The sequence below is a fragment of the Chiloscyllium plagiosum genome, chromosome 3 (genome assembly GCF_004010195.1).
Source record: "Chiloscyllium plagiosum isolate BGI_BamShark_2017 chromosome 3, ASM401019v2, whole genome shotgun sequence".
NCBI classification, from domain to species: domain Eukaryota; kingdom Metazoa; phylum Chordata; class Chondrichthyes; order Orectolobiformes; family Hemiscylliidae; genus Chiloscyllium; species Chiloscyllium plagiosum.
Window position 1 is genome coordinate 95,576,125 of NC_057712.1, and position 17,907 is coordinate 95,594,031.

Here is a 17,907-nt window from a genome sequence, read left to right on the forward strand (position 1 = left end):
TTTTTTGCTGTATTTTAAAGAGCTACATGACCAAATGAGACCATATTTCAAGTATTTCCAATATAATATGTGGCACATACTTTCTTTTTTCAAAAAAGAAACAACTCAATTTCTCATGTGCCTTCTAAAAAATTGATTAAAATAAGTTTACCGGTAAAGAATAGATACAAATACAGTCTGGTTTCTTTTCAGCAAGCATACTATAATCTTGAAGGGCAGTAAAAGCTTCAGCAAATTACAAAGAAGGAGTCAAGGAACCCCCACATGGAAGACCCACAGGATTTAAATGAACGATCGGTGAGTGAATTACAATATCTCTTTTTGTTTGTAATGACTTTCATTTTGAAAGGGGTTCACAGAGCATCATTGTGGAAGCTATAGTCAGAAATACAAGTTCATGGCTTGGGTTTATCACAGTTCTTTATCCAAATTACAATGAAATCTAACCTGGTTGAGACTGTCAAATTAATTTGTTTGTTATCCTTTACAAGTTGCCTAAAAATAATCGAGAATCAAGTTTTTTTTTGTCTAAATGTGAATATCTTAGAATAAAACATTTACAATGTAATGCAGTTTTAAAAATGAGAAGGGAAAAGGAACTGGGAAGTACTTAAAATAATTATTTTGGTGTTGGTACTGTTTGACGATTGACATGCTTGAGTTTTGTTTTACTGAGGTTTGCCGTTTTTCATTGTCAGTTAAGCTTTCTCTTAGTTCACCAAAATGTGTTCAACTGGATAAGATGTATCTTTCATGATTGTGGCATATTACATTTTAGAATACATTTTTAAAAATGCTATTCAACTGTGAATATGTACAGTATATTGCATCTTTTGATAATGGAAATTTGCTAATATGTTGCATTTATTGATTCTCTTTAATGTTTTGATAAAGTGTGATTAAGCCTGAATGGGAAAATTAAGCCAAACAGCATTGTCATTTTTCTGTTAGATTTCAGTGTGGTCATAAACGATTGAAAATCTGATTCTTCTTTTGCTTTTGTTGGTAAACATATTCTAACAAGTTTGTAAACTCTGACCAAGGATATGTACTTACTGAAAACATTGCTTACTTGAAACTAAAATAATGCTGGTATCATTTCTAATTGTGAAGCTATTCCATTGCTATAATATTGCTCTTCCTCTCTTAATATGAATCCTGTACATTCCTTATATATTGGAGCTGGAAGAGCTACAGAGTAATAAGAACTGTTTATAATTTGATATTAAGTAAAGCTAATGAATTGCCAGATCCAATAATTAAAATCAATCTATCTCTGTATATCAATGCTTGAATCCCCTATTTTGTATCAGTAGATGCTAACAAAAGTAAAACGCTGTTAATTTTAATATGTTATTAGCAAATGGACATTTTTGCTTTATAGTCCAAATATTGTGTGACAGCAGTCTCCTATACTTTAACAGGACTGTTGCCAGGTTATCCTTACTACTTAAGACATACAATTTAAAAATATGTACAATATTTTTGTAGCTATATTTCATATACTATTTTTGTGGAAACCATAGCCTATTGTTTATTCAGCAGCAGTAACACTGCTCTCTGTGATGCGGCTTGCAACCATTCAGGAATTTGTTAAGGAAGGATTTATGTTGTCAAATGAGTGTTAATGTTTTGTAACCAGCTGCTTGTATGACAGTTGAACCACTGTATGTGTTAATTCTGTAGTCACCACTAAAGCCAATGGAAGCACTTGTTGGCTGTACTGTCTGATTAATAAGTATCATATAATGACCATATTGTGTTAGCAATTATACTACTATTATTTATTCTTAAATAACAGGAGAATTGTATCATGATATCTGCCACTTCCTTGTCCTCACTTATATCTTATCCTTTCTTAGCCAAGAGTAGCATCTAGGCTAATTTTAATGATAATTCTATAATAGTGTATCTGCTGGCTGTTAACTGTTATTTTCTTAAACATGTTGCTGTGGCAATGGTTACAACCTTATCTAACATTTCAGTATACTAACTACTCTTAGTGACAGTCAGATTTCTTTGTTTATTTTAAATTACATCGTAAATAGAGACTGTTGAGGATGAATTACGGGCATCGATCCAACCACTCTGTGCCTTAGCCCACTGGTGTTTAGGGATATGTGTGTGGGATATTCAAGTCAGCGAGTGACAGCAAACCCTCTGAAATCAGTCAGTCTCTTCAACCTTCGGATATACAGAGCATAGTCATTTTCTCCACTGGATGCCTTATTTCTCATTTCAAAAAAAACTTGTACTAAAATTGAGGTCAATAGATTACATGGATGAGTAAGCCATTTGTAATGAAAAGCAAGAAGGGTATCATATCTCAGGTGCAGACATAATAGGCACATGACGTTGGATGTGCAACATTGCTGCAACATTCAGACTTATATGGAGAATTCAGGCTTTTTAAATGAAGGAGGAAATCATGCTCAAATAAAGGGAATATATCATTCATGCACAATAACATATTTTTGCTCTATTTTCTAATTGAGCAAATGGGATTAGAAATTTATCAGTTTCCTGTGAATATAGTATTTTCACTGTTGGCGACTGTGAATCTGAATTGATTCAAATTGATGTAGTTCAGATTTGTTCTCTCTTCCAAAATTTGTCTTTTTGGATCAAATCCAATTGAGCATGTGTGCAAACAAATTAGCACCAGGTTACAAAGATATATAAAAGCTAGTTGTATCATTAAGAAATCTCAATCTCAAGTTGCAGAGTTATGGGTTCATGTCTGTGAGTTCCCAAATGAAACCAGTTGGTAGGGAAAGATGTTAATTGAAGTTGAGATATTTCTCTGTAGGCGACCAAGTTTCACCAATTTTATTCATGGCAATGTGCAAATACGAAAGAAAACATGATATAATGTTCTCATTTTGATCAAACTAATTTAGACCTTGTTCTAATTAGGACAAATAATTGACCATCACATCTGTACTTTCCAATCTGTACCTCTCTCCAATGTATATATGTGATGAAAAACCATTCCTTACTTCTAAATGATCTCATAGGCAAATTCACTTGCTGCACAGTTAATGAAAAGTAGTGAATTATTTATTTGTCTGCCAGTGAAAATTATTGGTGGCCTAAACCTTGCATAGAGTAAACATTTTAATGTTCAGTGATTAAGAAATTTTAAGATGAAAATGAACAATGCTGATAATTTAACAGGAGCAGAGTATGACTCATTGCATAAATTCACATTCCAGATTTTCTTAAAAGAGCTTTTTATATTTCTCTTAAAATTTGATCATATTGGTTAGTCAGTGACAGTTATATCACGCTAATTATGAAGGGTCACAACTTACACAAGTTGGTGTTTTTTACTTAGCTTTAATCCATGTTTACAGAAAAGTTTTATTGTTAGAAAAATGCTTTTAGCACTATGGTGTAGATTTCCAAACAGAGATTCATTAAGAAAGGTTGTAATTTCATCCTTTAGACTTGTCCTATATAGCTGCTGGAAATATTTAGGTCACAAAGCCTTAGGAACAAACAATGGTTAGATAAGTAGGACAGCATCCATGTTTCTGTTTGTTTTATTCATAGCCATCACTATCATGAGAAATCACATCTAGTTTTTGGTTTTTATTTTGGAGTCATCAGTTTCATAAAATTATAACCCAGTTTACCATGTTAAATATTTTCTAAGTGTTAGTTTTTATCACCTTTCAGTTGTCTGCCTTTAAAATTATGACTGTTAGACCTTTATCAAGCAGAAATGATTACCTAAATGTTCCCAGCCCCTAGATGTTATGGGCAATGACAAATCAGTTGGAAAAAACATGTTGAGATTGTAAAAGTGAGATTCTCCATGTCATTAAAATAAAACCTGATTTTCCAAACCAGGTCTGAATGCTGAGTTAAGAATTTTGCAAGTGAGAGGCAAGAGGCCTATTCACATGCATTTACGTCTCGTTTATGTGAAATTGCCTATTCTCCCACGTGGTGGAAAGTAACCAGACAGCAACATGGATGTTAGAGCAGCTATCCGGCTTGCTGCCTGCTCCTCCAGGTTCCCACAGGTAGTGACCATGTGCTCTCCTCTCTGTTTTGGTTGGTACTGGACATGCTTCTCCACATCACCATAGCCCATTTCAGACTAACTTGAAAAACACTTCTCCACTTCAATTCTTCAATCCACTTTAGAATGCACCAACACTTTTCATTGCAGTGCTGCTGTCAGGTTGCTTTGCATGCTGGCAATAGGCAGCCATCTTGTAAATCAGAGCTGACTGCATCTTGGGCCTTTTTGCTCACTTAGCACCCACTTCATACGTATGTGGATGCACATAGTGTCTCTCCCTTGTCATATCTTGCCTTTTCGCATTTACCTACTACATTCAGAACTGAAAGGAGACAAGAAGCTCAGTCTTACCTTGCCTTCTAGAGCAGAAACATAGCCAGGCAGCTTGTCGTAGTTGTCAGCAGTGATTAGTGAAGAGGGTGTATACATTGTTGTGTGGCACCACGCTGATTCAGTGTCACAGCCACAACATGTTTCAGCAGCTTACATACCAACCACACTGTTGATCCCAAATGGCCACATCCCAAGTCTAAGGAGAGTAGTCTTTGGTCAAGTCAAGGGGAATGTCGTCAGTCAGGGCTTGTCATCAGAGTCAGTCAAGGGCAGCATCTGAAAATTAGCATCTAGGGATTGGAGACATCCTTTGGCCACTTGTTGCTTAAGGGCCAGAAGTCTGCAGCCTCAAGAATGTGCCCCTGTCTGTCCTGCTGGACCAGTTCAAGTAGTCCAGAGATTAGCAGCAAGTCAGCCAGGGTTCCAGTTACTGATTAACTGGCTCTGTTCTTCGCAGTCAGTCAACGGTTAGGTCATGTTCAGTCCTAGAGGTCAGCTTGCTGAAAGTCAAAGGAGTTATCAGGAGCCATTGTTATGGTGGGGAAGTTGGATAAGTCACTTGTGCAGATTGGAGACAGCATGCTGAGCTGCAGAGGGGACTGTCATTGTGAAGGGGCCCATCCCCAGTTATAAGGAAGGGACTGTACATTGGGGGACACAGGCTGCTATGGAGAGGGGATCATTGATGGTCATAGCCACTCTGACCTGTACGAGGTACAGCGCATCACTATGGTTGGCCACCTGTAGAGTTGAGGTTCAAGAATTGAGAAACAGGGAGAAATGAAAGAGTTGGGTTGCACCATGTGGAAGTTCTGAATTGATGATGTCAGCAGAAAGTACAAGGAAGAAAGGATCTTGAAGATTTCTAGATTACCAGGCTGAACCTGCACCTCAGTCTGCCAGGTGCAAACTGTATTACCCTGCATCCTCATTTGATTTGCAAATGCACAAGGGAAATGGAAATATCTGTGACCACACACAAAGTAGGTGGCATTGTAGTGGATTTTTCTTTTGTTTTATGACCATGCACTCTCTACTTGTGAGCGATGTAAGATCTACAAGAGGTGATTAGATTCATCACAGACTCACACAGTACAGATTAAAGAAACCTGTAATCATAGAGTTCTGCAGTGAAGCACGTATAATGAGAGAAACAAACGTGAGATACAAGTCCTGTCCGCAAACGATCTTGTTATTGCTCATTATAGATTGATCATAGTGAAGCAGAAGTAATCACAGGAGATCTGAAAAATGTCACCTACAGGCCACAATTCAGAAAGACAAACTAAGGTTTCATAGGCTGCACAAGGAGCTGATTTTTCTCTCAGCTTGGACTGTAAGAATTTGCTAACATGTTCCCTATATGCAATGCTGCCTTTCTTGGGTGATGTTTCAGTCCTCTGACTGTGGGGGTTGGTTTAGCTCAGTTGGCTGGACGGTTGGTTTGTGAAGCAGTGTGATGCCACCAGTCTGGATTCAATCCCCCCCACTGGCTAAGGTTATGATGAAGGACTCTCTTTCTCAACTTCTCCCACCCGCATGAGGAGTGGTGGACCTCAGGTTAAATCACCACCAGTCGTCTCTCTCAAATGAGAGAGCAGCCCAATAGCCTGGTAAGACTATGGCGACATAACTCCTCTTGTTGTTACAAACTTCTACAGTATTTCTGCAATATGGCCTGTGGTCTATACATCAGTATACATATGACAACGGTTCATGTATAAGTATTCCATGGCCTACTGTGTGGAGACATGTGCTACACTGTCATTTGTGAGTGATGTAAATGCTGACTGCTCACGCTACTGGAAAACAGTTCTGTTTCAGATGTTACCCACACAGTTTCAATGGAACTGTGACCAATGGATCATTTTCAGTGGGGCTGCAGTGCAATGAAAGCACAGAGAAATGGAGATTGAACTGATGCACCATCAAGCCCTGGACCAGCAGAAACATCCAACAGCTTCCGAAAAGCTTCCACATGAAACAGTCTCGACAGAAGCCACCCCACAAGATGTGGAGAAGGCCATGGTGTCTATCTCTCTCAATGCCATTCCTTGCAATTAAGCAAGGTGCATTGTTACCACCCACTGAGGATAACCCAGGATACCATCGCAGAAGTATGCCATCTGCTGGCATGGGACTTACGGCCTGAATGGGTGGGTGGAAATCCTATCCCCGGGGCTTTCAAGATAACACTCGACTAAAATTTTGCAACTGAATGCTACTGAGGATCCACTGATTGATCTCAATTCTCAATGCACAAATGTATCATTACTGATGTACATTGTGCAGATCACAATGCTTCATCTGGTTTCTTCGTGATGAGATCAGTACTGCGGTACAGGCAGCAGCTTTAACAATGTAGCTGGCTTCCCCGTCCTGCATGAACAACCGGACATATGTTACATTACTATCATAATGCTGCAGACTTTATCAAATGAAATGGATATGTACATGTCATATGAAATAAGGGTTGATGGGAAGGGTGAGAGCAGTAACAAATTAAAAATACTATACATGAATGCACGAAGCATTAGACATAAGATGGATGAGCTTGAACTTTATCAAATGAAATGGATATGTACATGTCAGTTGTGATCAATGTTATCAAATCTGTGGGGCAGCACGGTGGCACAGTGGTTAGCACTGCTGCCTCACAGCGCCAGAGACCCGGGTTCAATTCCCGCCTCAGGCGACTGACTGTGTTGAGTTTGCACATTCTCCCCGTGTCTGCGTGGGTTTCCTCCGGGTGCTCCGGTTTCCTCCCACAGTCCAAAAGATGTGCAGGTTAGGTGAATTGGCCATGCTAAATTGCCCGTAGTGTTAGGTGCAGGGGTAAATGTAGGGAAATGGGTCTGGGTGGGTGCGCTTCGGCGGGTCGGTGTGGACTTGTTGGGCCGAAGGGCCACACTATAAGTAATCTAATCTAATCTAATTTAAAGTCTCAATCCTTAGAGGCTGCCACAACGCCTACATTCTTGAGAACTCCCAAGTTCCTGTTCCATTTCAAAGGTCAAATGCTTGATGAGGGTAGTTAAATTTGGGATAAGGGCTACCCTCTGCAAATGGGGTTTTTAACTTTGTTACATGAACCCCTGGCTGAGGTTGAGTTTAGAAACAATGCCCTCTATTCTGCCACAAGGGCCTCTTTTTGCAAAAGACAATGGGCCCCAGGGGCAGTGGAGGCCCACTCATTGGATTCATTTAAGAAGGAGTTGGATAGAGCTCTCAAAGATAGTGGAATCAAGGGTTATGGAGATAAGGCAGGAACAGGATACTGATTAGGAATGATCAGCCATGATTATATTGAATGGCGGTGCAGGCTCGAAGGGCTGAATGGCCTACTCCTGCATCTATTGTCTATTGTCTATTGTCAGTTGTGATCAATGTTATCAAATCTTTAAAGTCTCAACCCTTAGAGGCTGCCACAACGCCTACATTCTTGAGAACTCTCATGTTCCTGTTCCATTTCAAAGGTCAAATGCTTGATGAGGGTAGTTAAATTTGGGATAAGTGCTACCCTCTGCATACGGGGCTTTTAACTTTGTTACATGAACCCCTGGCTGAGGTTGAGTTTAGAAACAATGCCCTCTATTCTGCCACAAGGGCCTCTTTTTGCAAAAGACAATGGGCCCCATAACGATGAGTTCCTGATGCTTGTGTGTGTGTGTGCCTCAGGTGTTTGTTCTTGTTTCCCTCCCACTATATGAATGTAAAGGGCTGTTGGTGCCTGGTAGCATTTGACCCAGTCCACAGTTGGGCGTGAAATATGGTGCCGGCAGGGCGAATCTCAGAAAGTCCTGGCAGTGATGAGTAGGTGCACCAGTACTGAATGCACAGTAGCAAGAGCCCATAGACGTGTAGTGCTTATATAATGAGGTGAGCAGAAGAGAAAGATGTGCAGTATCTCTCAGAAGCTCACAGAGAGAAGGCCTTGCCGAAACTGGCACTATGTTGATTTTTGATGAATTTTAGTCAGTAACCATGGCATCAGAGCAAGATTCATTCAGTTTCTAATATTAATAGGCATCTGTTGATGGACAGGTGAGGGAGTATAGTGGGTGAAATCTACCAGGACCTGAATGACACTGGACTGCAGCGAGGAATTTAGGAGAATTTGAGCAAGACTTTTCTCAATGTCAGGAGCAACAAGTTGGTATTTTCCAACTGAACTCTGGACATTGAGACAAGATTCTTGCGAGTGAATGGTGAGAGACCTCTTAATGGGGATTATCACTCATTGTCACCCTTGTTATTGCTTAATCTCACCTCATTAAAATGCACTCTCCTATCCACATGGTGAATAGAAACTAGACACTGAGAATTCCCAGTATGAAGTTCAGAGCAAGTGCCTGGTAACTCCAGTTCGCCACTTGCTCCTCAAGAATCCATCTTAGACACCTAGCACCAGCCCCTCAAGACCCAGTCCCTTGGCTGCAGCCTCGTGCATTCTATGTCCATGGATGTCAGCTTTCAACATGTGCCAGCCACTCTACATCAACATAGCCCAGCTCCAATCCACTCACAGTACACTTATGCATTTTAATGCTGCACTTTGGAGGAAACTGGCAATTGTCATTGGAAGGACACTTTACCTGCAGGCTCAGGCACCCAACTGATGGATTGGACCAGGCCGCATCTCAGGACTGCTCACTTGCTCTGTTGGTGCTCACTCACTTTGCACCTATCTGGATTTTCTCAGCGTCCCTGCCTCACCTTATGGTTTAATATTTTGCCTCCTCAGCCACAGCTAACTGTCACATGGTGCTTCTGTCTTGACATGCCTTTTAACATAGACACAAAACCAGGATGCTTGTCATGGTTGTCGACACGTTAGCATCAAAGGGTGGGTGTGATCATCATCATAGAGATCTACAGCACAGAAAAAGACCCTTCAGCCCAGCAAGTCTGTGCCTGTCAAAAACAAACACTTAAGTATTCTAATCCCATTTTCCAGCACTTGGCCCAGAGTCTTGTATGTCTTTGCATTGCAAGTGCACATCATGCATGTTATGAGGATTTCTGCCTCTACTGCCCTTATAGGCAGTGAGCTCCATATCCTCACCACCCTCTGAATGAGAAAAAAGTCCTGAATGAAAAATATTTACTCACATCCCCTCTTCCTGCCCCTTACCTTAAATATATGTCCCCAGTCATTGATCCCTCCACAAAGGGGAAAAGTTCCTTCTTGTCCACACTAGCTATACCTGTCTCAATCACGTACCCCCTTAGCATCCTCTGCTCTGAAGAAAACAACCCCAATCTATCCAATCTTTCTTCATGACTAAAACTGCCCAGGCAGCATTCTGGTAAATCTCCTTTGTACACCCGCACAACAAGAATCCCATCCTTTCTAAAATGTGGATTCCAGAACTGTACGCAGTATTCTAGTTGTGACCTAACCAAAGTTTTATACTGTTCCAGCATCACCTCCCTGCTCTTAAACTCTACGTCTCAGCTAACATAATCACGTACAGTGAATCCCATATATCTTCTGAACCACTTTGACCACCAATCCTGATACCTTAAAGGACTGGTGTACATGCACACCAAAGTCCCTCTGATCCTCAGTGCTTCCCAGGGTCTGACCATTTATCATGTATCCCCTTGCCTTGTTTGTTCTGCCCCAGAACGTCACCTCTGGATTGAATTCCATTTGCCATTGGTAATCTCATTTAAATAGCCTATGTCCTCCTGTAATCCAAGGCTATCATTATTTATAGCCCCACCAATTTTTGTTTCATCCACAAACTTACTGATCAACCCTGCTACATGTTATTTTATGCTACCATGTTATGTCAACATTATTGCTGCCCTATGTGCCAGCGAGCAGACATGTTAGACATGCTGCTTGTGCTTTAAGTCAAATGGCCATGTCCTAGTCTAAGTGGAGTGGTCCTCAGTCAATCCAAGAGGGTCCCAGCAGTGTGCGTTAAATGCAGCCTCTGGTAACAGTCTACGGGCTGAGGCAAAGTTATTCAGTGAGTTGAGGCAGCCAGGATGAGGATTCTGTCCTCGTAGGGGATAATGACCTGAATTTCAGGCACTTCACTACCAATCTTGGCTCTTTCTGCCCTCTTAGGGGCCTTTTTCTTCTGGAATGACAGAAATGGAGGGACTCAGTGAGATGAAAGTGTGGGTCACAGCTGTTCCTTCTAGTGTAGTGGAGGAATATCAGTGAGGTGCCCTGAATGAGTGATTGGGAGGTGCTGAGGCCATGCAGGATTGGAAGTGTGGGGGAAATGGGCGGCTAAGAGCAAATGAGGGGCAATTTTGCAGAAAAGCATGAGAACCATAGAGGATATTACATGGTGGAAGGTGGATTCAGTAGCAAAGGTAGAGTCAGTGCAGACTGGGTGTTCATCCAGTCAGATGGCACTGGCCCAGGTAACAACTTTGGACCAGGCTGACTACAGCATTCTCTGCCAGTCTTGGGGGAGAGGACATGCTGCCCCTGCGCCACTCCATCGAGCAAGACCCCCAGGTTCCTGTCTGCAAAGCGGGGCACCATTATTCTCCAGACTGCCATGTCCAGATGAATGTCACAAACAAGGCAGGTTGCTCCAGATTGACAACATCTGACCAGATGCACAACAGCCAACCCCAGGGATCACAGCAATGGCGACTACTTCCAGCTATAGCATGTGGAAGAACTGGGCTAACATTGGACAACAGAGGCAAAATAGAGGCTTAGTACAGAGTTAATAAGGTGATTTTATGAACATGAGAAGCCTCGCTAAAGCTTGCAGAGGGAAATTGATTTGATACTTGACACTTGGCAAAAATAACACCGCCAAAGTATGGTAAGATTCAGTCCAATGTCTTTTTAAGGAAAAGTATCAGCTTTGGTTGAATTTGTTTTTTAAGCCATGTAAGAAACAGATAGAAGTCACCCTACTGAATTCAGTTATTTAGATAACTTTAATCAAAAGCATGACATAATGATGTGAGAACAAATGGAGCACATTCATAGGTATGGGACTGGTCCATTTGGCCCTCTTGAACTCATTTTGTTGTTTTAAACAAATAGTTATACATGTCATTTGCATGGAAAAAAGTTTGTTTGAATTGTAGATTCATATTTTATGCAACCTACAGAAACTTAAATTGCTGTATTTATTACAGATTAACTTGCCGTTTAGATGTTGTGAAATGTAGGCTTTAAATTTATTATATCGTTGTAAAACCATTACAGAACTATTATCAGGGTGTTCTGGGCTTTCAGCCATGCTTTCACTTCACCAACAGCACAAAATGTGAACTGGTGACCAACTTTGCATTGCAATAGTTTGTATTTCCATTAACTTGAAAAAATATTGACAAGATTTTATGTTCAAAGCCAAAAAAAGTAATGGTAAGACTAAGAAAATATCTCCAAAAAAAGTTTGAGCTCTCTTAAAAGAAAAGCAAAGAACTGCAAATGTGGGAGATCTGAAACAAAAACAAAACTTACTGGAGAAACTCAGCAGGTCTGGCAGTATCTGTGCAGAGAGAGCAGAGTTAATGTTTTGGGACCAGTGACCCTTCTTCAATTCATTTTATCCAGCAATTTCTGTTTTTGAGTTTGATCTCTTTTGTGAACTTAAGTGGAAAAAATTAATGTGTGGCACAAATTTGTTATAAACGTAATTCATTAATTTGACCTGTTAACCAGTTTCAGCCTACCATCTGTCTGTATGACTCCTATATTTATAAACCTGTTGCATTTTATCAGAAAAAGTAGTGTTTCTGCAGTGTGTTAAAATAATGCGGTATCTACTTTGCTTGCTGGTACGTACACATTGCCTTCTGTGTTTTATGGCAGGAACACGAAGTGCAGCTGTCTATCAGCCCTCCATGATAACCCATAAGCTCGAAGAGAATACAAGTGGCAGAGTTCATTCACTGCTTCCATGACTTATAAAATATCACCATGGATATGTGTCTCTTGGAACTTTGTCCCTTGCATCAAGAAGTTCAAATACAGAGTTAGCCATCATGTGAAGTACCATATTCCATTGACTGAAAATTATGTGATTTTACATCCATAAAATGATTTTACCTCAAAATGATCACATTTATCTTGTTATAGTTTTATCGGCTGTACTTTATAATCCTATTAAATGAGCAAATTAATATAGCAGCATATCAATAGTTTGAGATTATGATATTTAGTGAGACATATATTTATTTAGTCATAATCATAGGTTGTGCTACTTTGTGGGCTATATTCGAGGTTGTTATTCTGTACAGTATAGAGAAACATTGTATATGTTATATACTATGTTTCTGTATTGTACAGATAATGTCTAAGAGATATGTTTACATAATATACATAATATCTCACGCAATCAATTATCTGATGGCAGAGATATTTTGAAAAAATGCCAGGAGGCATCCAAAATTAAATCATGTGATTTAACAGCTCATAAAATTGTACCACATACATGAACAACAGTATTTACTAAGAGAGCAGAAACATGAAAGCCTTTTTACATTAAGATAAAATCCTTCACAGCTAGTGTAGTCAAGTGCTGGTGAGTGTTGTGACAAATGCCTGTTAGTAGACAAGGACATATATTGGCTTTTTCTAGCACCACACCAACGACACATATTGTACTAATAAAATCTTCCATACTGTGCTCTGTGCTGCAGATAATGTTTGTGACATTATTAAAAAAAACTAGACCATTTTGCATATTTATTCATGTATATACATTCAATTCTATTGTGTCATCAGGTTTCAAACACAAACTTGCAAAGGAAACTATTAATCTGGATTATTTGTCATATACTGTCTTATGTAGAAATGTTCTTTCCTTTCCCTTACAAATACAAGTATTTGTCAAATGTCTAGAATGCCAGAATTAATTTCAGGAAGTCACTAGTAATAAGAAAAACCACCATCACCGTGAGACCTGACTATGTGGGAGAGGCAGTAATGATGGCTTCATGGCAGTTAGGATACACAATAAACATCTGCCTATAATTTTACAGCCTTAGTTTTAAAAACAACCTACAGTATTTGAGTACTGTGATCTTTATGTAAAAGGAAAAGTGGTTATGTATTAGATTTCTATCATTAGAACCAGTGATTTGATTACCATAATCTTGTGAGAGCAATTGCATCATTCCATTTGATCTTTTATAATACTATGGTAAATGCAATTTTCTGTTCCCTGATGTAATTCAGTTCATAATGTAGTAGTGCTGTAGGAGAAAAAGACATTAGAATCTAATTTGGTCCATTTTTCTAGCTGTAATTAATGTGCATTTGCAGATTATTTTTATGAAAGACTATTTTAGAATGTTAAATTCACTGCATTGTAAACGGCAACTCAACCATGTTTTATGACAAGTTGAATGTGACCACCGTTTTTTTGTTTGTAATCAGTGGTGCAGAACTCCTGGTATCACTTAAATGCTGGTCGTTACCCAGGGTTATCAAAACCAGAGTAACTTTGAAGTGTTCAGATTTTGATAGCAGAAAAATGTTTTTAGCTTATTTATCTACAGAGAAAAAGGTGGATAGATCTGGGAAGCAGTGATTTTTCCACCATAGAATGAAAGCACTTCCAGTCTGAACATGTGAAATGATGAGGATAGCAAACGATAGGAGAATTGGTATCAGTGCTTTCTGTGAGGAAAGAGAATTAGTGCTTGCCATCAGCATTGGCTGCAGCTTGTTGCGGAAGGGCTTTGGGAGCAATTGTGTGATGATGACATGGAGCTGCACGTCACTGAACGTAAATGGCATTCTGTTGGGGGGGGGTGTGGAGTTAGGATCTAGAATGAGATTGCATTTGAGTCATGGAGATGTGCACATGAAGAAGTTAAATTAGGCCTTACCTAATGTAACTGTGAGATTAGAGCCTGGGTATGTCTATGATGACCATGTATAGTAGTGTTTAGTATAATGAATAGTACAAGTTTTGAAGTTCAAGTTTCAATCACAGAAGAGATATAGCATAGAAGGAGGGCCTTGAGCCCATTGTGTCCGTGCCATGTCTCCAGTGGGCATTATGACTGATCATTATTCTCCTGCCTTCTACCCCTACCCTTGTCGGGTTTTTCTATTCACATAATCATCTAATGCCCTTTTAAATGCGTGAATCGAATTTTCATCCGCTACACTTGCAGGCAGTGTATTCCAGTTCTGAACTACTCATTGTGTGAAAAAGATTCTTCTCGCAACACATTTGCTACATTTGCCAATCACTTTAAATCTGTGCCCGCTCATTCTTACTTCTTTTTCAGAAGATAGAGCAATGGGCTGACCTGAGGGGCCATGCTGAAATAAAATAAAGTAGTTATCACTACTTAAAAATATTTTATTGATTAAAAATATTAAATATATTGAAAATCCTTTGAATAATCATTTATGAAAACCAACATTTTGTACTCTAACATTTTTGATTGTATAGATGGTAGTTTAATATCTTTCACAGTGCTTTGATAATTCTTTGTCAGTTTTGATGTGCCTATTTTTAATCATGTTCTTGTCTAAACTTTGCCATCACAAAGGCTAACTGTTCCTCCCTTCCTCCAAGGTGCCTGTCCCCTCCTCACTCTCTCGCACTTGAGCATCCCCAACATCCAATTCCAATCTGCCTCCCAGATTTTCTGGGACCATATTCACATGGATACATCACCTCTCAAACTGGGTAATCTGGCAATCCAAAACAAATGCATGAAAACTGACCTGCTCAGACTTGGTCTGTTTTATGCACTCTCTGTTACAGGCAGTTGGGATAGATATTTTATGCATCCTATTCAGACATGTTATAGAACAGGTGGGATGTTTAAGAGGGTCTGTTGGCTCAGTGGTAGGGATACTACCGTTATCCTACAAGAGTTCCATAGATAGTTGGGAAAACAAAGTCTGTTGGAGATGATTGAATGTTCAAATGCTTGAATCATAGGGCATCCATTAAACCCAATCTACAAAAATAGAAATGCACAAAAGTAGTGGGATGGGACTTCCAATTATCAGGGATTTTCAGCAATTTTTGCTGCAAACCAGATCTTGTATCTTAAAAACTATTGCATACAAATTCATGAGAATTAGTTCCTCACTGTGTGCTGCTGGAGTGCTGAACAAATTCCAGCCACTGCTGGCATAATTCTGTGTGATTAACCTAGTATTGGAATTTGAAAGAGTGCTACCTACTTTATACAGTGTCCCCACCCATCTCTTTTTCCAGATCCTCAGCATTAAATTCTGTCCACCAGTTCAAATATGCCAAACACTTACTGAAAGGGGGAGCTGCTGTTGGGGTTGTCTTCAGGAACAGAGGATTGAAAAAAATCAAGATGTTTCATGATGAATAAAGCTGTGGAAGTATGTTAACCTAGAAATCAACTGATTCTTGAAGCTGGTCATCAAATCCTCAACCTTAAGCTAACTTAAACTCTGCTCAATGAATACAGAATGTTTATTATAATAACCTATTGGTGTAAACTTCTGCAGATCTGTCATCACGTAGCATCATTGTCCTTTCAGTTACATTCAGTAAAATGATATCTAGAAGTATTTCATCATGCTCTTAGGTTATGTTAATGGTTAAAAGGACACTTTGGTAAATGAGAAATGAGTGATACACCACCTCATTGAGAAAGCATAAAAATAAAATTAGGTTAGATTAGATTAGATTAGATTCCCTACAGTGTGGAAACAGGCCCTTCGGCCTAACAAGTCCACACTGACCCTCCGAAGAGTAGGGCAGAATTAGGGCAGAGTTTTCCATCATATAAAGTTTAATTCAGCTAATGAATGGCTCAATATGCAAGTGGACTGCACAGTGTATGGGAAACCACACCTGTCAAGAATATTCTCATCTTTTCCATAATCTGTGCTAAATTAATTGACTTCATTCCAGAGAGAATTATTACTGCAATTAACCTTGGCATCCTTGATTTCAAACAAGAAGAAGATAGTGGCTGCTTTTCCATTTCATGGATAATCATTTAATTACATAGGTGCATCCACACATGTATGTATGTGTTATAAGCGATTTCAATAATTAACTGTAATATTTTAATGCTCAAAATGACCATTACTATAAGTGATCAGCAGCATTTCATGCTTGTTGAGCAGAGAAAAAAGTAAATTGCTTCCTTTCCATAAACCAAGGGCAAATGGTACTCGGAAAGAATATGTAAGCTGCAGTGGAGTTCCCAGTCCTGCTCATTAGTTTACAGTTAGAAACAAAATATTGATTCCCAGAAGATTTCTGTGCTGTGTTTTGTGTAGTTTAAGCTGAGGATCTTGCTTATTCAGCATCAGATGAACAGCTGTAAGTTCCTTCATTTGCCCCACTGCCAACACCAACCACCACCCCCCCCGCCCCCCAATCCATTTCACTGCTGACTTTTCTCACTGCTTGAATGGTTGATTGATTAGTGAAAGTGTGTGTGAGCAGATGGCACTGATGTGCACTTGGCTACATTCTGTAGTGTTGCTGTGAATACCCTTCTAATAATGACAAACAAAGTCTTTTACTTGAACTTGAGTGCTCTGCGATTATTTGACAATGTGCTGGATTCTTGGGAGAAAAAGGTTATTAAGTTGTTAAGATGATTTGTCATGTAAAGTCAATTGATAATAAACCTCCTTTGTTTCTATTCTGCAATAGCATGATCAAGTCAGTTAACATTGCGTGGTGGGGCTTGAACGTTGGTAAACTGAGTTGTTACTCATTCCAGCACAGTGCAGTACTTGCATGAAATGTACGGGCAAGGTGCCCATGTAAAAGCTGCATAAAATAGGTCTGGAAAGCTTTGGTGCATTGAGCGACTGGTGCTGGTACATGTCTGGAGTTATTTATGTTACAGAAATACTTCAGCAATATGTTCACATCCTGCATTGATACCATAATTACCATGTTAACCATTTTGAGTGTGCTGAAGAACTGTTATAAGTAGTAACGCTCTGATTCATATTCCTTTTATAATTTAATATCTTGGGGGAACACAATTCTTTGAAAAAAAATTCATTTATTCAGGTCAGATAAAGAGTAACAGTTTGGAAAAATAAAGCAAATAAATTTCTGCGATAAGTAACTGACCTCCTGTCCCCAATACCTGGCCACCATCTTATAAGGCACAAAGCAGTGTGATAGAATGCTCTCCATTTTCCTAGATGATTGTAGCTCCAACAACACTTGAGAAGCTCAACATGTCCAGGACAAAACAACCCACTTGGTTGTTAAATGTTTACGCCTTGCACCATTGATGCAAGATGCACCACATCAACTCATCAAGATTCCTTCAGCAGCACCTTTCAAACTTGTGACTTCTAGCACCTAGAAGGATAAGGAAAGCAATTTCACGGGAACACCTCCTGAAAGTTCTCCATGCCACACACCATCCTGACTCGGAATTATATCCTTCTTTTTCACTGGGTCAACCTCCTAGAACTATCTCCCTAACACTATTGTAGACTTATCTATACCACATGAAATTCAGTGGTTCAAGAAAGCAAGGTAAAGGTAAAGTCAGCATGGACAACAGGACTGCTCTTCTAGTAGAGAATGAGAGAGAGAGAGAGAGAGAGAGAGAGA

General features: G+C 39.5%; 1 protein-coding gene across 25 annotated transcripts in view; it reads left to right on the forward strand.

The window, feature by feature from the left end:
- eya4 (EYA transcriptional coactivator and phosphatase 4) overlaps positions 1–17,907 on the forward strand; it is a 554,349-nt gene that overhangs the window by 109,489 nt on the left and 426,953 nt on the right. For all 25 annotated transcript variants that reach the window (XM_043686452.1, XM_043686599.1, XM_043686613.1 and 22 more), the window contains one exon: positions 193–297. In XM_043686452.1, the coding sequence (XP_043542387.1) occupies positions 265–297 (33 nt within the window). In that variant the 5' untranslated portion in view covers positions 193–264. The remainder of the gene's footprint in view (positions 1–192; positions 298–17,907) is intronic.